Source organism: Bolinopsis microptera, chromosome 1 (genome assembly GCF_026151205.1).
Source record: "Bolinopsis microptera isolate Bmic1 chromosome 1, MBARI_Bmic_1.0, whole genome shotgun sequence".
Lineage (NCBI taxonomy): Eukaryota > Metazoa > Ctenophora > Tentaculata > Lobata > Bolinopsidae > Bolinopsis > Bolinopsis microptera.
Window position 1 is genome coordinate 21,769,962 of NC_087072.1, and position 15,860 is coordinate 21,785,821.

The window sequence follows — 15,860 nt, forward strand, 5'->3', positions numbered from 1 at the left end:
TTTAGGTGCAATTGTGTTCCAAATTTTGGTGGATCTTGATATAAAGTCATTAGATGGGAGTTGTGAAATGATAGTGGTTTCCTTTCTAGAAGATGACTGATAATGCTGTTGCAGTGATGCTGGGCACCTTAGTTTTAGTATTTTAAAAACTTCCATAAATGTGTGATATGTATATAAATTTTTGAAAGCCAGGATGTTTTGTTGCTTGAAAAGTGGTTTACAGTGCTCTAGTTGGAAGAATGTATGGTCAAGTGCCTGGCTGTCAAACTCTCTTGTTCTTGCACATGTAAGGAACTTGTTTAGGTATGCCTCTTTATCACCAAAGAGGACCCGTACACAGTGCTTCTGAGACAGCCAGATACTTGCTGTCCTAAAGAGTGCTGCATCACCCCAAACTGAGATACAATATGTGAGGTGGGATTCAAATAGTGTGTGGTAGAGGTCTTTATGGAGTTCCTTTGGTACAGAGTCCCTAATTCTATTTAAGGTGGCAGAGGCATAGTTTAACTTTCGTTTAAGTGCTGTTATATGAGGCCCCCAGGAAAGCTGTTCGTCAATAACAACTCCAAGAAACTTAGTTGCTTTGGTTTTTTTAATTGGAAAGCCATCAATATGGAGTTGAAGCGAATCTGGCAATTCTACTGGTTTACTAGCCTTTGGTTCAAAATGCATATAACAGCACTTTGACATGTTGATGTGAAGTTTGTTAAGGATCATATACTTTTTTATACAGCTTAGCAATTTGTTGCCTTTCTCATAAGCTTCTTCTACAGTTTTTCCATCAATAAAAGTGTTGGTGTCGTCAGCAAATAGTATGAAAGTTCCTAAATCCGAGGAATTGGCAATATCATTTATGTATAGAAGAAAAAGGAGCGGTCCCAAAACAGAGCCTTGTGGAACTCCATATTTAATGATAAGGTTTTCGGATTTTTCATTAAGGACTTCTGTATACTGTGTTCTATTTGATAAGTAGCTTTTAATAAGACAGTTTGCATTGCCTCTTATTCCATACCTATCTAGTTTTGTTAGGAGTGTACTATGGTCGATTGTATCAAATGCTTTACTCAAATCTATAAATATTCCTAGAACATGGTTTCGTTTTTTTATGCTATCTTCAATAATCCTAACAGAGTAGTTAACAGCATGGCTAGTAGAATGGGACTTGCGGAAGCCAAATTGGTTTTCATCAAGGATATTTTGTGACAGAGCGAAACTGTAGATACGGCTGTATATCACTTTTTCAAATATCTTACCAAATATAGGCAGTGTAGAGACAGGTCTGTAGTTTCCTACATCCTCTTGGTTTCCTTTCTTAAATATGGGAGTAACTTTCCCAACTTTCAAAACATCAGGAAATACCCCGCTCATCATGAGTTTGTTGAAATGTTGGGCTAAAACAGGGCAGATTAAATGAGCTGACTTTTTGATTATACGGATCGGAATATCACTAGATTTGCCATTTTCCAACTTGGAAATTATTTCCATGAGCTCAGTATGTGAACAGTCAGATAGGAATATAGAGTTATTGTTGGATGGCAGGAGGTAGTCTTCAAATGTTGAAAATTCAGAAGCCTGTATAGGCAGGTCAGCTATTGATTCATTTAGAGTGGAGGCAATTGAGTTAAAGTATTTGTTGAACTCGTTTGCAATAACCCTTCTATCTGTTATTTTTCTGTTGTCGATTATAAATGAGGGTTTTATAGTTTTTTTACACTTCCCTCTAAGTTCATTAATGATCTGCCATGTCTTCTTACGGTCGTGCTTATTTTCTATGATTTGGTTGCAAGAGTAAGTATTTTTTGCAGAGTTAATTACAGATTTGAGGATCCTTCGGTATACTTTGAAGGTTTGTTCGAGAACATGGTCTCCATCAGGGTTTGCCTTAGTTTTAGATGTAATCCAGTTATCTTTTAATTCATGTTTTTTTTCAACGGCTGCTGAGATACTATCTGTTATCCAGGGGTTATTGATAGGATTCCGTTTAGTAGTTTTTGGCTTTACAAGTTTGCATGTTGCATCAAGTACACGATCAAATAATTTAGTAAAATCCGAGAATTCATGAGAAGTGTTGAGCTTTGAGAGGTCAGTGTTCAGTAGGGTTAGGAATTTATTAAGGTTGGCATTACTGAAGTCGTAGTACTGGACATGTTTTTCACTTTTTGGACCAACCTCAAATTCGATGTCAGTGAATTCAAATGTTGGAGCATGGTCACCAATTCTATCTGTTATACAACCTGAGAGAACACAGTTACCAGGGTCATTCGTGAGGATGTTGTCAATACAAGATGGTTTGCAATTTGGTCTCTCATGTGTAGGTATCGAAATAACGGGAGCGAAACCATTTCTAAATAAGCATTCTTCAAAAAGAGTATAGTTGCCATGACCAGCATCACCATTCACTTTAAGAAGGTCAACATTAAAGTCCCCCATTATACGTACACCAGATTTAGGGAGGAGTTTACATATGTGATCAAATGATTTAAGGAAATTATGAATGTCACCATTAGGAGGGCGATAGATGACCCCTGAGATGAGTGTGAGCTTGCTGGATGATTGAGTGATCTTAACAAAGATTGATTCAATATCAGGCGTGCAGTAGCCAAGATTTTCTATGACTTCTGCATTAAGGTGATTTGCTACATACAGGGCAACACCAGTCCCTTTCAGCTTGTTCTCCTGAGTGACCTGATAAAAACTGTTGTATTGCGGTATTCTGTATAGTTCTTTAAGAGGTTCATCTGTGTTTGTTTCAGCGATACCAATTACAGAGAAATTTAGTTCAATCCGTTTGAGTTCAACATTAAGACAATCGAAGTTGGTTTTGTTACCATCTAAGTTGACAAAGTAGGATGTGAATTTTGAGTGTGTGGATGAAGGATTACATGAGTTTTGAAGCTCCCTGACTACCCTATTAAGATCAGTTGTAGAGTAGCTCTGACATTGGTCTAGAACATTCGAAATTTTGTGAATAGTTTCGTCATCACATCCACCTTCATCATCGTAGAATTTATCACCACCATCACTAATCATCCCAGAGAAGGGGTTGTAGCGTGGTATCACGTTCAGTGAACAAACCTTACATACCCATAGACCATTGGTGGGGCAGAAACCTGCTGCTTTAAAACATTTAGTATGAATAGCTGTCCGACAGGCTTCACATTCCAGTAGGGGCTGCCCAATGTTGATGGGCCTTGAGCATGGCTCACAGACCTCCTTAATTAATTTCATGATCATAGTTATGTGTCGGTTAGGTTGGACCAGTGGATCCAACCCTCTGTGCTGACTCCCTAGACACCTCAGAATTCAGGCCCCTAAAATTACCTTTACTATAATTAAAGATCTTTCTTTTAGGCTGCTTAATATACTTGGTCTTAATATCAATGTCAAATGTGATACAAAAGTGGTCGGACATACACATTTCGTTTTGATCTAAAACTTTAACATTCTTAATAAGGTTTTGAATGTTAGTGAACACAAGATCTAAGGTGTTGCCTGACTTGTGAGTAGGGGAGCTAATAAGTTGTGTATGTCCGAGGTAGGTCATCAGTAAGGTCATCAGTGAGAAAATTAACAAAGCTAGAATGTAGCTGGCAAGATGACTGACCATCTGGCCAGGAAATCGAAGCCAAATTAAAGTCACCTACCAGAATGTGCCTTTGCAATTTTCTGGCAGATGCTAAAGTAACAAAATGTTTCTTGAAAGATTCAAAATTATCTAAGCCAAGCGTTCCTACTCTATAAAATGTTGATATACAAAAGTTTCTTCCACACTGAGTCTTAATTATGATGGATAATAATTCAGCTTGAACACTAACTTTAGAGAACTTTAGAGAACTTTAGACTCGAGATATCAATGTCTGTTCTATGGGCAATCAGAACACCACCACTGTTTTTTCTGAATTTCTTGGGCTGGGTTGCATCCACTGGATGCGATCTTAAGGATCGGTCAAGCCTAAATACTTTGTATTTGTCAGGGAGCACCTCATTACTGAGAATGGAATTTTTCAGCCATGTCTCGTTTAGAATAATGATGTGAGGCTTATGTTTGTAGATATAACCATGGAATTCATGTATCTTGGTCATATTTAGTGGTGGTGTTCCTGATGCTAAATCGCGTGTATTTAGGAAACCATGGACATTATTGTAAACAACGGATAAATTTGGTCCAGGGTTCAGTAAGGAACAATTACAAATTACTATCAGGGAAATATTAAGGAGAGATAGAAAAACCAGACCACACCTAGACATGACCCCAAGCCAGCTGCTGGTTATACCGAAAAGTAACTTAACAGTCTGTTTCGGTGACATGGTAGGTGACAGTTCGGTTTTTGTGGTAGATAGCTCAATTTTACAGAAATTGCAGCTAAGGCTGTCCCAATGCCCCCTCCCCCCTATACACAAGTTTAAAGTGTCTGAGAAAAATGGTACAAAATATTACCATAAAGTAAAGATTTATGGATGACCTCAAACATGGTACAGAGTGTATTTTAGGTTGTAGGGGAGCACCAGGGAGTATATTAGCATCGATAGTCAAAGAAAATATATACAAAATAACATAAAAATAAAATATACCCAATAGAGCACATAACATATGACGAGACAGAAGACAGGACAACAAATTTTCCCCATTACCTCTATTACTTTTACTGATGATAACATACCTAGAAAACATACCAGTTGCAACACGGTGTTGTTGAGCCGATATTCCCATGGAACTTTAAAGTATATTATTAACAGAATTGTGTCTCGCCGTTGTGTTTTGTTAGGTATTGTGCTATAATATGAAGTAACATACATTATGCTATCACTTCGTTTGAATACATATAAATAACATCCAAATGATCAGATCCAATAGGATACTGATGCAGACAATGAAAAATTTAAATATTGAATTGAATTACCACATCAGTATCCCAATGGATTAAACCACTTTGAGTGTATGATTCTGAGATAGAACTTTGCCAACACTGGCATCCCAGCCTTGGGGCTGGGATGAATGTCATAAAAGCCCCTATTGTCACATTTAGGAAATAATCTCTCGTTTCTGTTTCCATAGCGGTCTAAGAAAGCCCAAAAAACATCAAGGTAAAACAGTTTATGCCTAGAGCAGCGATCAAAGATCAAATTATTCATAGCACAAACATTACCAGGGATTTTATCTTGTCCGTTCGGGTGGACTGGTGGAATAGCTTGTACAAAAACACGTGCATTTGGATAAAGTTTTTTTGCTGTCTTCATAAGGTCACTCACAGGGGTCTTGAGATGATTGACACCCTGGGTACAGTACCGGATGTCGTTGGCACCGAAGCTTAAGAACAGTTTCTTTACCTGCACAAGAGGGTTCTTTGTATGAAAGGCCTCAATAGATTTCTGTATAGCTGAGATCTTAAGCCCACCCTTAGCTATGTTGGTGACAGTTTCTTTACCTCTACTGAGGCGATCAGCGTCCAATCGAGCAGCAAAGGAGTCACCAGCAATGAGGATGATAGACTTCTGGTGTTTTTGAGAGTCTGTGATGGGAGCTTTTGGGGGTACCTTATTAGGACTGTCGGATGTAGGAGAGGGAAGAATAGGAGATGAAGGGGAAGAGAAAGGTGTGGTTAACTTTCTGAAGGAGAGACTATACCTCCAACAAATTTCATTGTCAGAAGGTGCAACTCCTGGGGCAATCCTGTGCCTCATGACTTGCTGTGCACCAGGCTTCATGATGTTCAGTGTGCCATTGGTGGCAGGAAGGGTGAAGTCTGCGTTAATCAACTCTTGGGCTGGCCTTGACCTAGAGGCCCTAGTTGTGCGTTGTTCTACTTGGGTTGTATCGAGCACAAACTCAAGTGACCGCGGAGCCCCTATTGAGTAAGTGCAAATGGAGCTGGACTGTGATATTATTAGGTCTTCATCGTCTTTATGGAGGCTTAACTTAGCTTGCTGAGTGTCGTACCTAGTAACAAGGCAAGCATCCATGTTGTTGGTGGTGGAGGGGAGGTCATTAATAAGTCCCATCAACTTAAAGATGCTAGGGAAGTTGTTGATGGGATGTGGCTTGTTGACTATGTTACCAAAGCAGTAGTCTTCTGATGAAGGGCTTAGCCATAGGGTGTGGACTTTATTAGATTTGCCTTCAAGATTCATTGAATCTAATTCTTCTTTGATTTTCTGGAATAGATTTTCATCCATTCCAGGGAGAACTGGAACGTGCTCTACGAGCGTATGTGGGCTATACGAGACATTTTGAACAGAAGTTTCCTTCTTCGTTTTCTTTTCCTTCTTCTTTTCATCTATACGTACTATTTTAGAAGCAAGCTTTTTCTCTTTCAGACTGTCCAGGATACTCTGAGTAAGGAGGGTATGCATGTGTTGCTTTACTTCAAGAGATAAGTTTTGCAGTAAGGCGAGGAAGTTGGCGGGCAGTGTTGGCATCTTGTTGTGGAGTGTGGGAGGATCGGGAGGAGACTGGGTGATCCGGATAAGAGATCAACAGCAGGATGTTTCAGTGGCACCGTTGTAAACCCTAGCAATCTGGATCTGAAACAGTTAATAGGCCAGAGATTTATAGTTCAGAGTGAAAAAAATTTGAATTATAATGAACAGAGGTGTTGTAAAGAACTCAAGAACTGTATAGCAGAAAAAAGAATGCAATACTTATCTAAAGGAGAAGTAGCTAAAAGGAGTTACTAAATTTCAAACATCACTAGATCTCTAACAATAAAACTAACCTCGTACCAGACCGCAGGAGCCCTGGTAGTACAAGACTACCAGGGCAATAGGAAGAAACGATTACCACCTCCACAACCTGCCATCTAACTCAGATCCATCACACCCAGGACACCGGCAGACTTTACTCCAACGGATTACTCATCGGTAGCCATACCTAGGATATAAAAACCAGTGAAGATGATGAATGGTATTGTGACTGCTGCCAGTTGAATAGATCAAATAATTTGACGTGGGGTACCATGGTTGGGGAAGGGTGTATACGGTCAGAACTTACGGGGATATATGATGAAATTATTACGTGGTGTAGGAATTTGTTTATGGTGCCAAGGGGTAAGAGTGGGGAGAAGTTTATCAAAGAGTTGACACGACTTTTGTACCTTTTTGTGAATAAAACGGCCTGGGAGAGTCTTTCATTGCAGCTAGTCCATATATTTATCCCTATTATGTTACAGAAGCCTTCATCTAAGTCAAAAGCTAGAGACAATGCCAAGTACCTGGTAGATAGACTAGAAAAGTGGAAGGATGGCGACCTCAATTCCCTCATGGATGAAGCTCGTGTCATCCAGGAGAAGCTAAAACGAAGGAAAAAGTCTGAAGATCCATCGAAAATGAAAGGCTTTAGTAGGTTAATGATGGTGGGTAAAGTATGTCAGGCCATGAAGCTCATCAACAACGAAGACTCAGTTGTTGGGGTACACACATTAAATAGAAAGATAAAGAGTCTATTACAAGAGAAACATCCTAAAGCTGAGACACCTCCAGCTGATATCCTTCTACCTATAACAGCGCCTCAGGCACAGTCGGTGATATTTGCTGAAATATCGGCAGAGCTAGTTGAGAAAGCGGCACTTCATGTTAAGGGCTCAGGTGGCCCAACCCATTTGGATGCAGATGGGTGGAAAGGCCTCCCCCAGCCTCGGATCTTAGGATTAGATTTGCAAAAATTCCTGAGACACAGGTGCAAAAGTTAAGACAGCAGAATAATCCTAAGACAGCAGAATAATCCTAAGACAAAATTTAAGAAATCCTGAGACAGCGAAAAATCCTGAGACAAAATTTAAGAAATCCCGAGACAGCGAAAAAACCTGAGACAAAATTTAAGAAATCCTGAGACAGCGAAAAAACCTGAGACAAAATTTAAGAAATCCCGAGACAGCGAAAAAACCTAAGACAAAATTTAAGAATCCTGAGACGCGCGAAAAAACCTGAGACAAAATTTAAGAAATCCCGAGACAGCGAAAAATCCTGAGACAAAATTTAAGAAAACCTGAGACAGCGAAAAAATTTTAGATACAATTTATACAATAGCCACAAGAATATACATGGATATTACATCTTTTAATTTCTTGCAAAGAATATAATAAATACAATATTACTAGGTATAGTAGGAATGTCAATAAGTCAATAGAATTTGTCTGAAACCTCTATGTGCCTGCTAATGAAGTGAGTATCCCAGATCATATCTTTACTGGTAGGACTGTATAATGGGGGCCCGATGTTATAGCTTTATAGCGGACATCATCTCCCCCCCCCCCCCCCCCCCCCTTACCCCTTCTTACCCCCAGTTCCATAGCGGATATTATGCCAAATTATTGGACGGAGATCGTCAACTAATATTTCTTCGGATATTTCTCCGGTTTGCAGTTCCATAACCTTATCCGGAGACCATCTACGGTAATTTTGTTGATTCTCACAGAGCAAAGTGCAAAGAAACTGCCGCAAACTGCTACAATCTCCGAGAAATATACTTATTGAGTTATTGACTAGCTTGCTAAAATTCATCGTCAAATTACCGCTGCTCGAGTTACCTAGCCAGGCCCATTTCAGTTTTGAGTACTGGAGTCGGTTATCTAATCAAAGCCTAGCTTTTTTGTAACTTGCAAGTGCTTTTGCGGATTGTCGTGGATTTCGGCAACTAGTCGTGGATTTCGGCAATATTTTCAGATTATTCTTCAATGTCCTCAAACCTGAGCACTGGGACTACTTAAGTTTTTGCTACTATCTGAATTATTTGCTCAAGCTACTGGCTCGCTAGGTTCAAAGGTTTATTTCCTATTTATCATGAAAAAAAAATTGTGCTGGGTAAAAGTTTACACGGTGTTCACGCAGGTTAGAACTCCCGACCTCGCGCAGAGCTAGCCGATCGCCTGGCCGCTAAGCTACTCGGGTGATGTACTCATGAAATTTTTGATGTAATTATATATTTACCCCTTTTTACCCCCAGTTCCATAGCGGATATTATGCCAAATTATTGGACGAGCAAAGTGCAAAGAAACTGCCACAAACTGCTACAATCTCCGAGAAATTCCCGGAGAGCTTCATCTCCGTATAACTGTATAATACAGTAGACGGAGCCGGAGAATCATCACCGTAGAAATGGACCTCCGTCTAATAATTTGGCATAATATCCGCTATGGAACTGGGGGGTTAATCTGATTAAAAGCTACAAAAAATTCCAGAAATGAGATGGCTGGTTAAAACCTACCTTTGGAAAGCTCTGATGAACCTACCCGTGGAGAAATAAACACACTTAACTTCACCTCAATGGAGCAATAACTATTTATCGCTTATTACTTCATTTATTTTGGATGTACAGTGTGCTTCGTAACTAATTTATTATTACAAAGTTTACTTTCTAATAAGCTAAAACGACAACTAATCTTTCGTTTTACTCCCTACTGTACTGGTTTACTCGTCAATCCAGGTATATGAGAATGTGTGAGAATGGTCTTGAAACTCTGAAAAGAGGGAAGCAGTTTTGGGGACGGGGAGATTGAAGCAGGTGGCCCCCCGGCTTACAATTGACCCCCCATGCAATTACACTGAGTCAATTGATCTCAGTATAATAACATGGGGGTTAATTGTCGGGGGTCAATTGTCGTACTAAGCCCTAGGCTTGCGTCAAGGCGTAACAGATTTGCTGGGCACTGCATGAGAGCTTCTGACCAAGTCATCTCCTCTATCCTCCCCTGGCGACTTACCCAGTCCGGCCGTGGAACTGTGGAAGGAGACCACTCACCTTCCTGGACGTAGTAGCTCGTGACACTGGGCTCCAGTTGGACGACCTTCGAACTGTTATGTGCGATCAAGACGTGTGGAGGCAGACAGTGAATGGGAGTTCGATCGAGGATCGCCGAAAGTAAGTAAGTTGTTCAATCCCCCAGTACCTTTATTATTATAATTACCCTCCTAGGCTCCTACATCCTACCCGTTTTTGATGCTGTAATCTTCCCGTCCCCAAAACCGCTAATTCCCTCTTTTCATAGTTTCAGGACCGTTCTAATACATACTCCTATACCTGAATTGACGAGTAATCCAGTACAGTAGGAAAGTTAACTTTGTAGCTTTTCAGAAAGTTAACTTTGTAGCTTTTTAGAAAGTTCGGAGTAATCACTCAGGTATAGTATCTCACAACGAAGCCCAATCTACATCCAAAATAAATGAAGTTATAAGCAATAAATAGGCAGTTATTGCTCAATTGAGCTGAAGTTAAGTGTGTTTATTTCTCCACGGGCTAGTCCATCGGAGCTTTCCCAAGGTAGGTTTTAACCAATCTCATTTCATGACTGTTTTGTATCCTTTAATCAGATAAGGGAGGGGAAAGTGATGTCCACTATAACATCAGGGCCCCCATTATACAGTCCTACCTGTGAAGCTATGATCTGGGATATTCACCTCATTAGCAGGTACAATCTAGGGCTTAGTACAACAATTAACCCCCATGTTATTATACTGAGATCAATTGACTCAGTGTAATTGCATGGGGGTCAATTGAAAGCCGGGGGGCTTACAATAGGGGGGGGGGGTTCATTTGTCGCCCACCTGCTTCAATCTCCCCGTCCCCAAAACTGCTTCCCTCTTTTCAGAGTTTCAAGACCATTCTCACACATTCTCATATACCTGGATTGACGAGTAAACCAGTACAGTAGGGAGTAAAACGAAAGATTAGTTGTCGTTTTAGCTTATTAGAAAGTAAACTTTGTAATAATAAATTAGTTACGAAGCACACTGTACATCCTAAATAAATGAAGTAATAAGCGATAAATAGTTATTGCTCAATTGAGGTGAAGTTAAGTGTGTTTATTTCTCCACGGGTAGGTTCATCAGAGCTTTCCAAAGGTAGGTTTTAACCAGCCATCTCATTTCTGGAATTTTTTGTAGCTTTTAATCAGATTAACCCCCCAGTTCCATAGCGGATATTATGCCAAATTATTTGACGGAGGTCCATTTCTACGGTGATGATTCTCCGGCTCCGTCTACTGTATTATACGGAGATGAAGCTCTCCGGGAATTTCTCGGAGATTGTAGCAGTTTGTGGCAGTTTCTTTGCACTTTGCTCTGTGAGAATCAACAAAATTACCGTAGATGGTCTCCGGATAAGGTTATGGAACTGCAAACCGGAGAAATATCCGAAGAAATATTAGTTGACGATCTCCGTCCAATAATTTGGCATAATATCCGCTATGGAACTGGGGGTAAAAAGGGGTAAATATATAATTACATCAAAAATTTCATGAGTACATCACCCGAGTAGCTTAGCGGCCAGGCGATCGGCTAGCTCTGCGCGAGGTCGGGAGTTCAAACCTGCGTTTAACACCGTGTAAACTTTTACCCAGCACAATTTTTTTTTTTTCATGATAAATATGAAATAAACCTTTGAACCTAGCGAGCCAGTAGCTTGAGCAAATAATTCAGATAGTAGCAAAAACTTAAGTAGTCCCAGTGCTCAGGTTTGAGGACATTGAAGAATAATCTGAAAATATCGCCGAAATCCACGACTATTTGCCGAAATCCACGACAATCCGCAAAAGCCCTTGCAAGTTACAAAAAAGCTAGGCTTTGACTAGATAACCGACTCTAGTATTCAAAACTGAAATGGGCCTGGCTAGGTAACTCGAGCAGCGGTAATTTGACGATGAATTTTAGCAAGCTAGTCAATAAATAGATTTCTCGGAGATTGTAGCAGTTTGCGGCAGTTTCTTAGCACTTTGCTCTGTGAGAATCAACAAAATTACCGTAGATGGTTTCCGGATAAGGTTATGGAACTGCAAACCGGAGAAATATCCGAAGAAATATTAGTTGACGATCTCCGTCCAATAATTTGGCATAATATCCGCTATGGAACTGGGGGTAAGAAGGGGTAAGGGGGGGGGGGGGGGGATGATGTCCGCTATAACATCGGGCCCCCATTATACAGTCCTACCTGTAAAGATATGATCTGGGATACTCACTTCATTAGCAGGCACATAGAGATTTCAGACAAATTCTATTGACTTATTGACATTCCTACTATACCTAGTAATATTGTATTTATTATATTCTTTGCAAGAAATTAAACGATGTAATATCCATGTATATTCTTGTGGTTATTGTATAAATTGTATCTAAAGATTTTTCGCTGTCTCAGGTTTTCTTAAATTTTGTCTCAGGATTTTTCGCTGTCTCAGGTTTTCTTAAATTTTGTCTCAGGATTTTTTGCTGTCTCGGGATTTCTTAAATTTTGTCTCATGTTTTTTCGCGCGTCTCAGGATTCTTAAATTTTGTCTTAGGTTTTTTCGCTGTCTCGGGATTTCTTAAATTTTGTCTCAGGTTTTTTCGCTGTCTCGGGATTTCTTAAATTTTGTCTCAGGATTTTTCGCTGTCTCAGGATTTCTTAAATTTTGTCTTAGGATTTTTCGCTGTCTTGGGTTTCCTTAAATTTTGTCTCAGGATTTTCCGCTGTCTTAGGTTTCCTTAAATTTTGTCTTAAGAATTTTCGCTGTCTTAGCTTATTTTGACATCTCAGGTTCGCTTAAATTTTGTCTCAGCTTTTTTTGCTGTCTTAGCTTTTCTTAAGCAGTTTGTCTTAGGAATTTTTGCAAATCCAATCCTAAGATCCGAGGCTGGGGGAGGCCTGTGGAAGCACATCTTGTGCTCTAAAGCGTATGGGAAACTTCCTTTTCAACTCTGCGGTGCAATAGCTGAATTTGCAAAGCGTTTGTGTGTAGAGGATGTTAACCCAGAGAGTCTGAATGAGTTTGTGGCCTGTAGACTGGTACCACTGAATAAGGACCTGACGATAAGAGAGGTAATCCTGGTGTACGGCCGGTGGGGGTAGGAGAGGTTCTTCGGTGTATTGTTGGCAAGGTGGTTATTGGGGTAATTAAGGATGATATACAAGAGGCTGCAGGACCTCTTCAGTCATGTGCTGGGCTAGAGTCAGGCATTGAGGCATCCATCAGAGCAGTTAAGAGGACATGGGAAGATCCTAAGACAGAGGCAGTGCTTCTTGTTGATGCTGATAATGCGTTTAACAGGCTTAATCGCAAAGCAGCTATTCACAACATCAGGCAGCTATGTCCTCCGTTTCACCAATACCTGAAAAACACCTATCAGAAATCAGCCAAACTCATTGTCAACGACACATATTCGTGTGAGATAATTTACTCTGATGAAGGGGCAACGCAAGGGGATGTGGCAGCAATGGCAGAGTATGCTATCGGTATTCGTCCTCTTATCAACATCCTGGCCAGCGTGACAAAATTAGGAGAATTGATGCAAGCGTGGTATGCAGATGACTCTGCAGCAGCAGGTACCCTGAAGAAACTCCGGCTGTGGTGGGATTTACTCAGTGTGAACGGTCCTAAGTTAGGCTACTTCCCTAAAGCAGTGAAGACTATTCTTATCCTAAAAGAAAAATCGCTACTACCAGCAGCCACGTTTTTATTCAGAGAGACTGGTATAGAGATCACATGTGATGGGGAGCGTCATCTGGGAGCAGTGATAGGTGGAGAGGAGGCTAGAGAGACATATGTAAAAAAGAAAGTAGAGAAATGGGTGAAGGATGTAGAAGAGTTGTCAGATATTGCCCTCGATGAACCTCAGGCAGCCCTATCAGGGTATACCAAAGCCCTATGTCATCGGTGGACCTTTGTGATGCGTACCATCCAAGACACTAAAGACCTCTTCATCCCATTGGAGAAGTGTATAAGAGAAAAGTTCATCCCTGCAATTATTGGTAGGAATGTGTCTGATCTGCACAGGAGAATGTTTGCGCTACCTGTAAGATTAGGGGGGCTTGGTATTGTTAATCCAGTAGAGATCGCGGAGAAGGAATACCAGACGTCACTCAAGATAACAGAGGAGCTGGTTGACCTTATCTATCACCAGGAGACATCCCTGATGAAGTTGGATAAAATTAAGATAAAGGGCAGAGTAGATTGCCTCAAGTTAGTTAAAGAATTACGCTTGAAGAAGGAGCTTGCTGAGATAATGAGTGAAGTGGATGAGAATACCAGGGAGTCATTGCAGCTGGTACAAGAGCATGGGTCAGGAGCTTGGCTAACATGTCTTCCCATTCAACAGCTAGGGTATGCTTACAGCAAGCAAGACTTCAGAGATGCTGTTCATCTCCGGTATGGTTGGGACATCCCTAACACCCCAAGATTCTGCGATTGTGGAGCCAAGAATGATCACAATCATATCCTCAACTGTAAGAGAGGGGGGTATGTGAACTACCGTCATAACAACGTGAGAGACTCCGTTGCTGAATACCTTAGGCTGGTGACCAAGGATGTGAGGATTGAGCCCCTTTTAACACCTATAGAATCGGCCAACTTCCAACAAAAGGGCAACAATGCTGATAAGGCTAGGCTTGATATATCAGCAAGAGGAGTGTGGAGCACATTTGAGAGGACTTTCTTTGATGTGCGCATTTTCAATCCTAAATCGCCTACATATCAAGGAAAGACCATGCCACAGCTCTACACTCTGCACAGGAATGAGAAAAAGAACCAGTACATGAACCGAGTGCTACAATTGGAGAAAGGGTCATTCGTCCCCCTTGTATTTACCACTACAGGAGGAATGGCACCGGAGGCCAAGCGTTTCATAAGGAGACTTGCTGTGTTGATAGCCACCAAGACAAAGGAGGACTACAGCCAGGTGATGTGTAACATCAGGACACGCCTGAGCATGGATATAATGAGGAGTGTGCTAGTAGCAGTTAGAGGTGTACGTGGAAAGGCAAAGAAGGCATGGACCGCCCCTATATCCAACGTCTCCTTCAACCTGATACCTGAGGAGAAGAGCTACGAGGGATAGATGATATCTATTGCTCAGGATTTACGATTGTGCTCTGCCAATTGCATCACTTGATTTAATTTATTGTATATATGCAATTGGCGGAGTGAACAGGTGTTGAGTAAAAAAAGAAGAAACATTGTCAGTCAGTCGAGAAAATTGTCAGTCAGGCTATATGGCAGCTTTGTAGATGTTGTGACTATGCTAGTAGTGGTCCCAGGCTTGCGACTGGAATTGCGGTGTTAAATCGATTTAATGGTATACCAACGATCCACCTCCCGCTTGTTGTTTGGTACTTAGCATTAATAGTGTTAGCTGTAGCCATTTATAGCAAGAATCTTAAAACCAAAGGGGATGACAAGGAAAAGAGGAAGGAAAAAGAATAACAGAACAAACAATTAATTAAAGTATTTATAGGAGCATTAGTTATTGTAATTACAAGCTTCAATAATAAATCACTGACTAAAACTTCTAATTAAAATGACACTTGGTACGCTCGCCCATTTTCACTGGTCAGTCTGAACTTCGGTTTAGCACGTTGTTAAACGAGTTTTGCGAGATAATATAGCATGCTGACTTTGTAGGATATTACAATTATACCCGTGCCAGTTCCAAATGTGAGTCAGCGCCTAAACCAAAAGCAGTTGGCAAAAGGAGCCAGTTGCCTGCAAGAGCTTTACTAGCACCCGATTTACAACTTTTGAAGCACAAACTCACACCTAAAACCGGCCGAGCACAAAGATATGTTATCGCCACGATTGGGTGGATTGATTCCCAGAATATTTATCAGCACGCTGCACTAATAATATGAAGTTCATTATCGAACATTAGATAGGCCTGATGCCCAGTGACATAAATTTAAAAAGGGACTAGGAATCCAGTCTGGAAAGAAAAAACGGCTACCATATATTTTTAAAACGACAACCATAAATTTTTCGGCCGCTCCGGCCGGATAACGATTTCATTTTACTTTGCTAGTTATATTACAGAGGTTTAGTTATTCATTAGTATAGTTATTAATTCATTAGTATAGTTATTCATAATTGCCAAAAGATTGTGAAAGAATTCCTTTCCGGGTCTCGAAC

General features: G+C 40.6%; 2 protein-coding genes across 2 annotated transcripts in view; both read left to right on the forward strand.

Annotated features, from left to right (window-relative positions):
* Window positions 1-252: 252 nt before the first annotated feature.
* On the forward strand, window positions 253-14,796 carry LOC134825135 (uncharacterized). The gene is made up of 2 exons (XM_063837315.1): window positions 253-332; window positions 12,841-14,796. The coding sequence occupies exons 1-2, from the start codon at window positions 306-308 to the stop codon at window positions 14,794-14,796; spliced, it is 1,983 nt and encodes a 660-aa protein (XP_063693385.1). The 5' UTR covers window positions 253-305.
* LOC134824593 (autophagy-related protein 9A-like) overlaps window positions 6,931-15,860 on the forward strand; it is a 54,583-nt gene continuing 45,653 nt past the window's right edge. The window contains exon 1 of the mRNA XM_063836500.1: window positions 6,931-6,943. The gene's annotated coding sequence lies outside the window, so the exon portion shown is untranslated. The remainder of the gene's footprint in view (window positions 6,944-15,860) is intronic.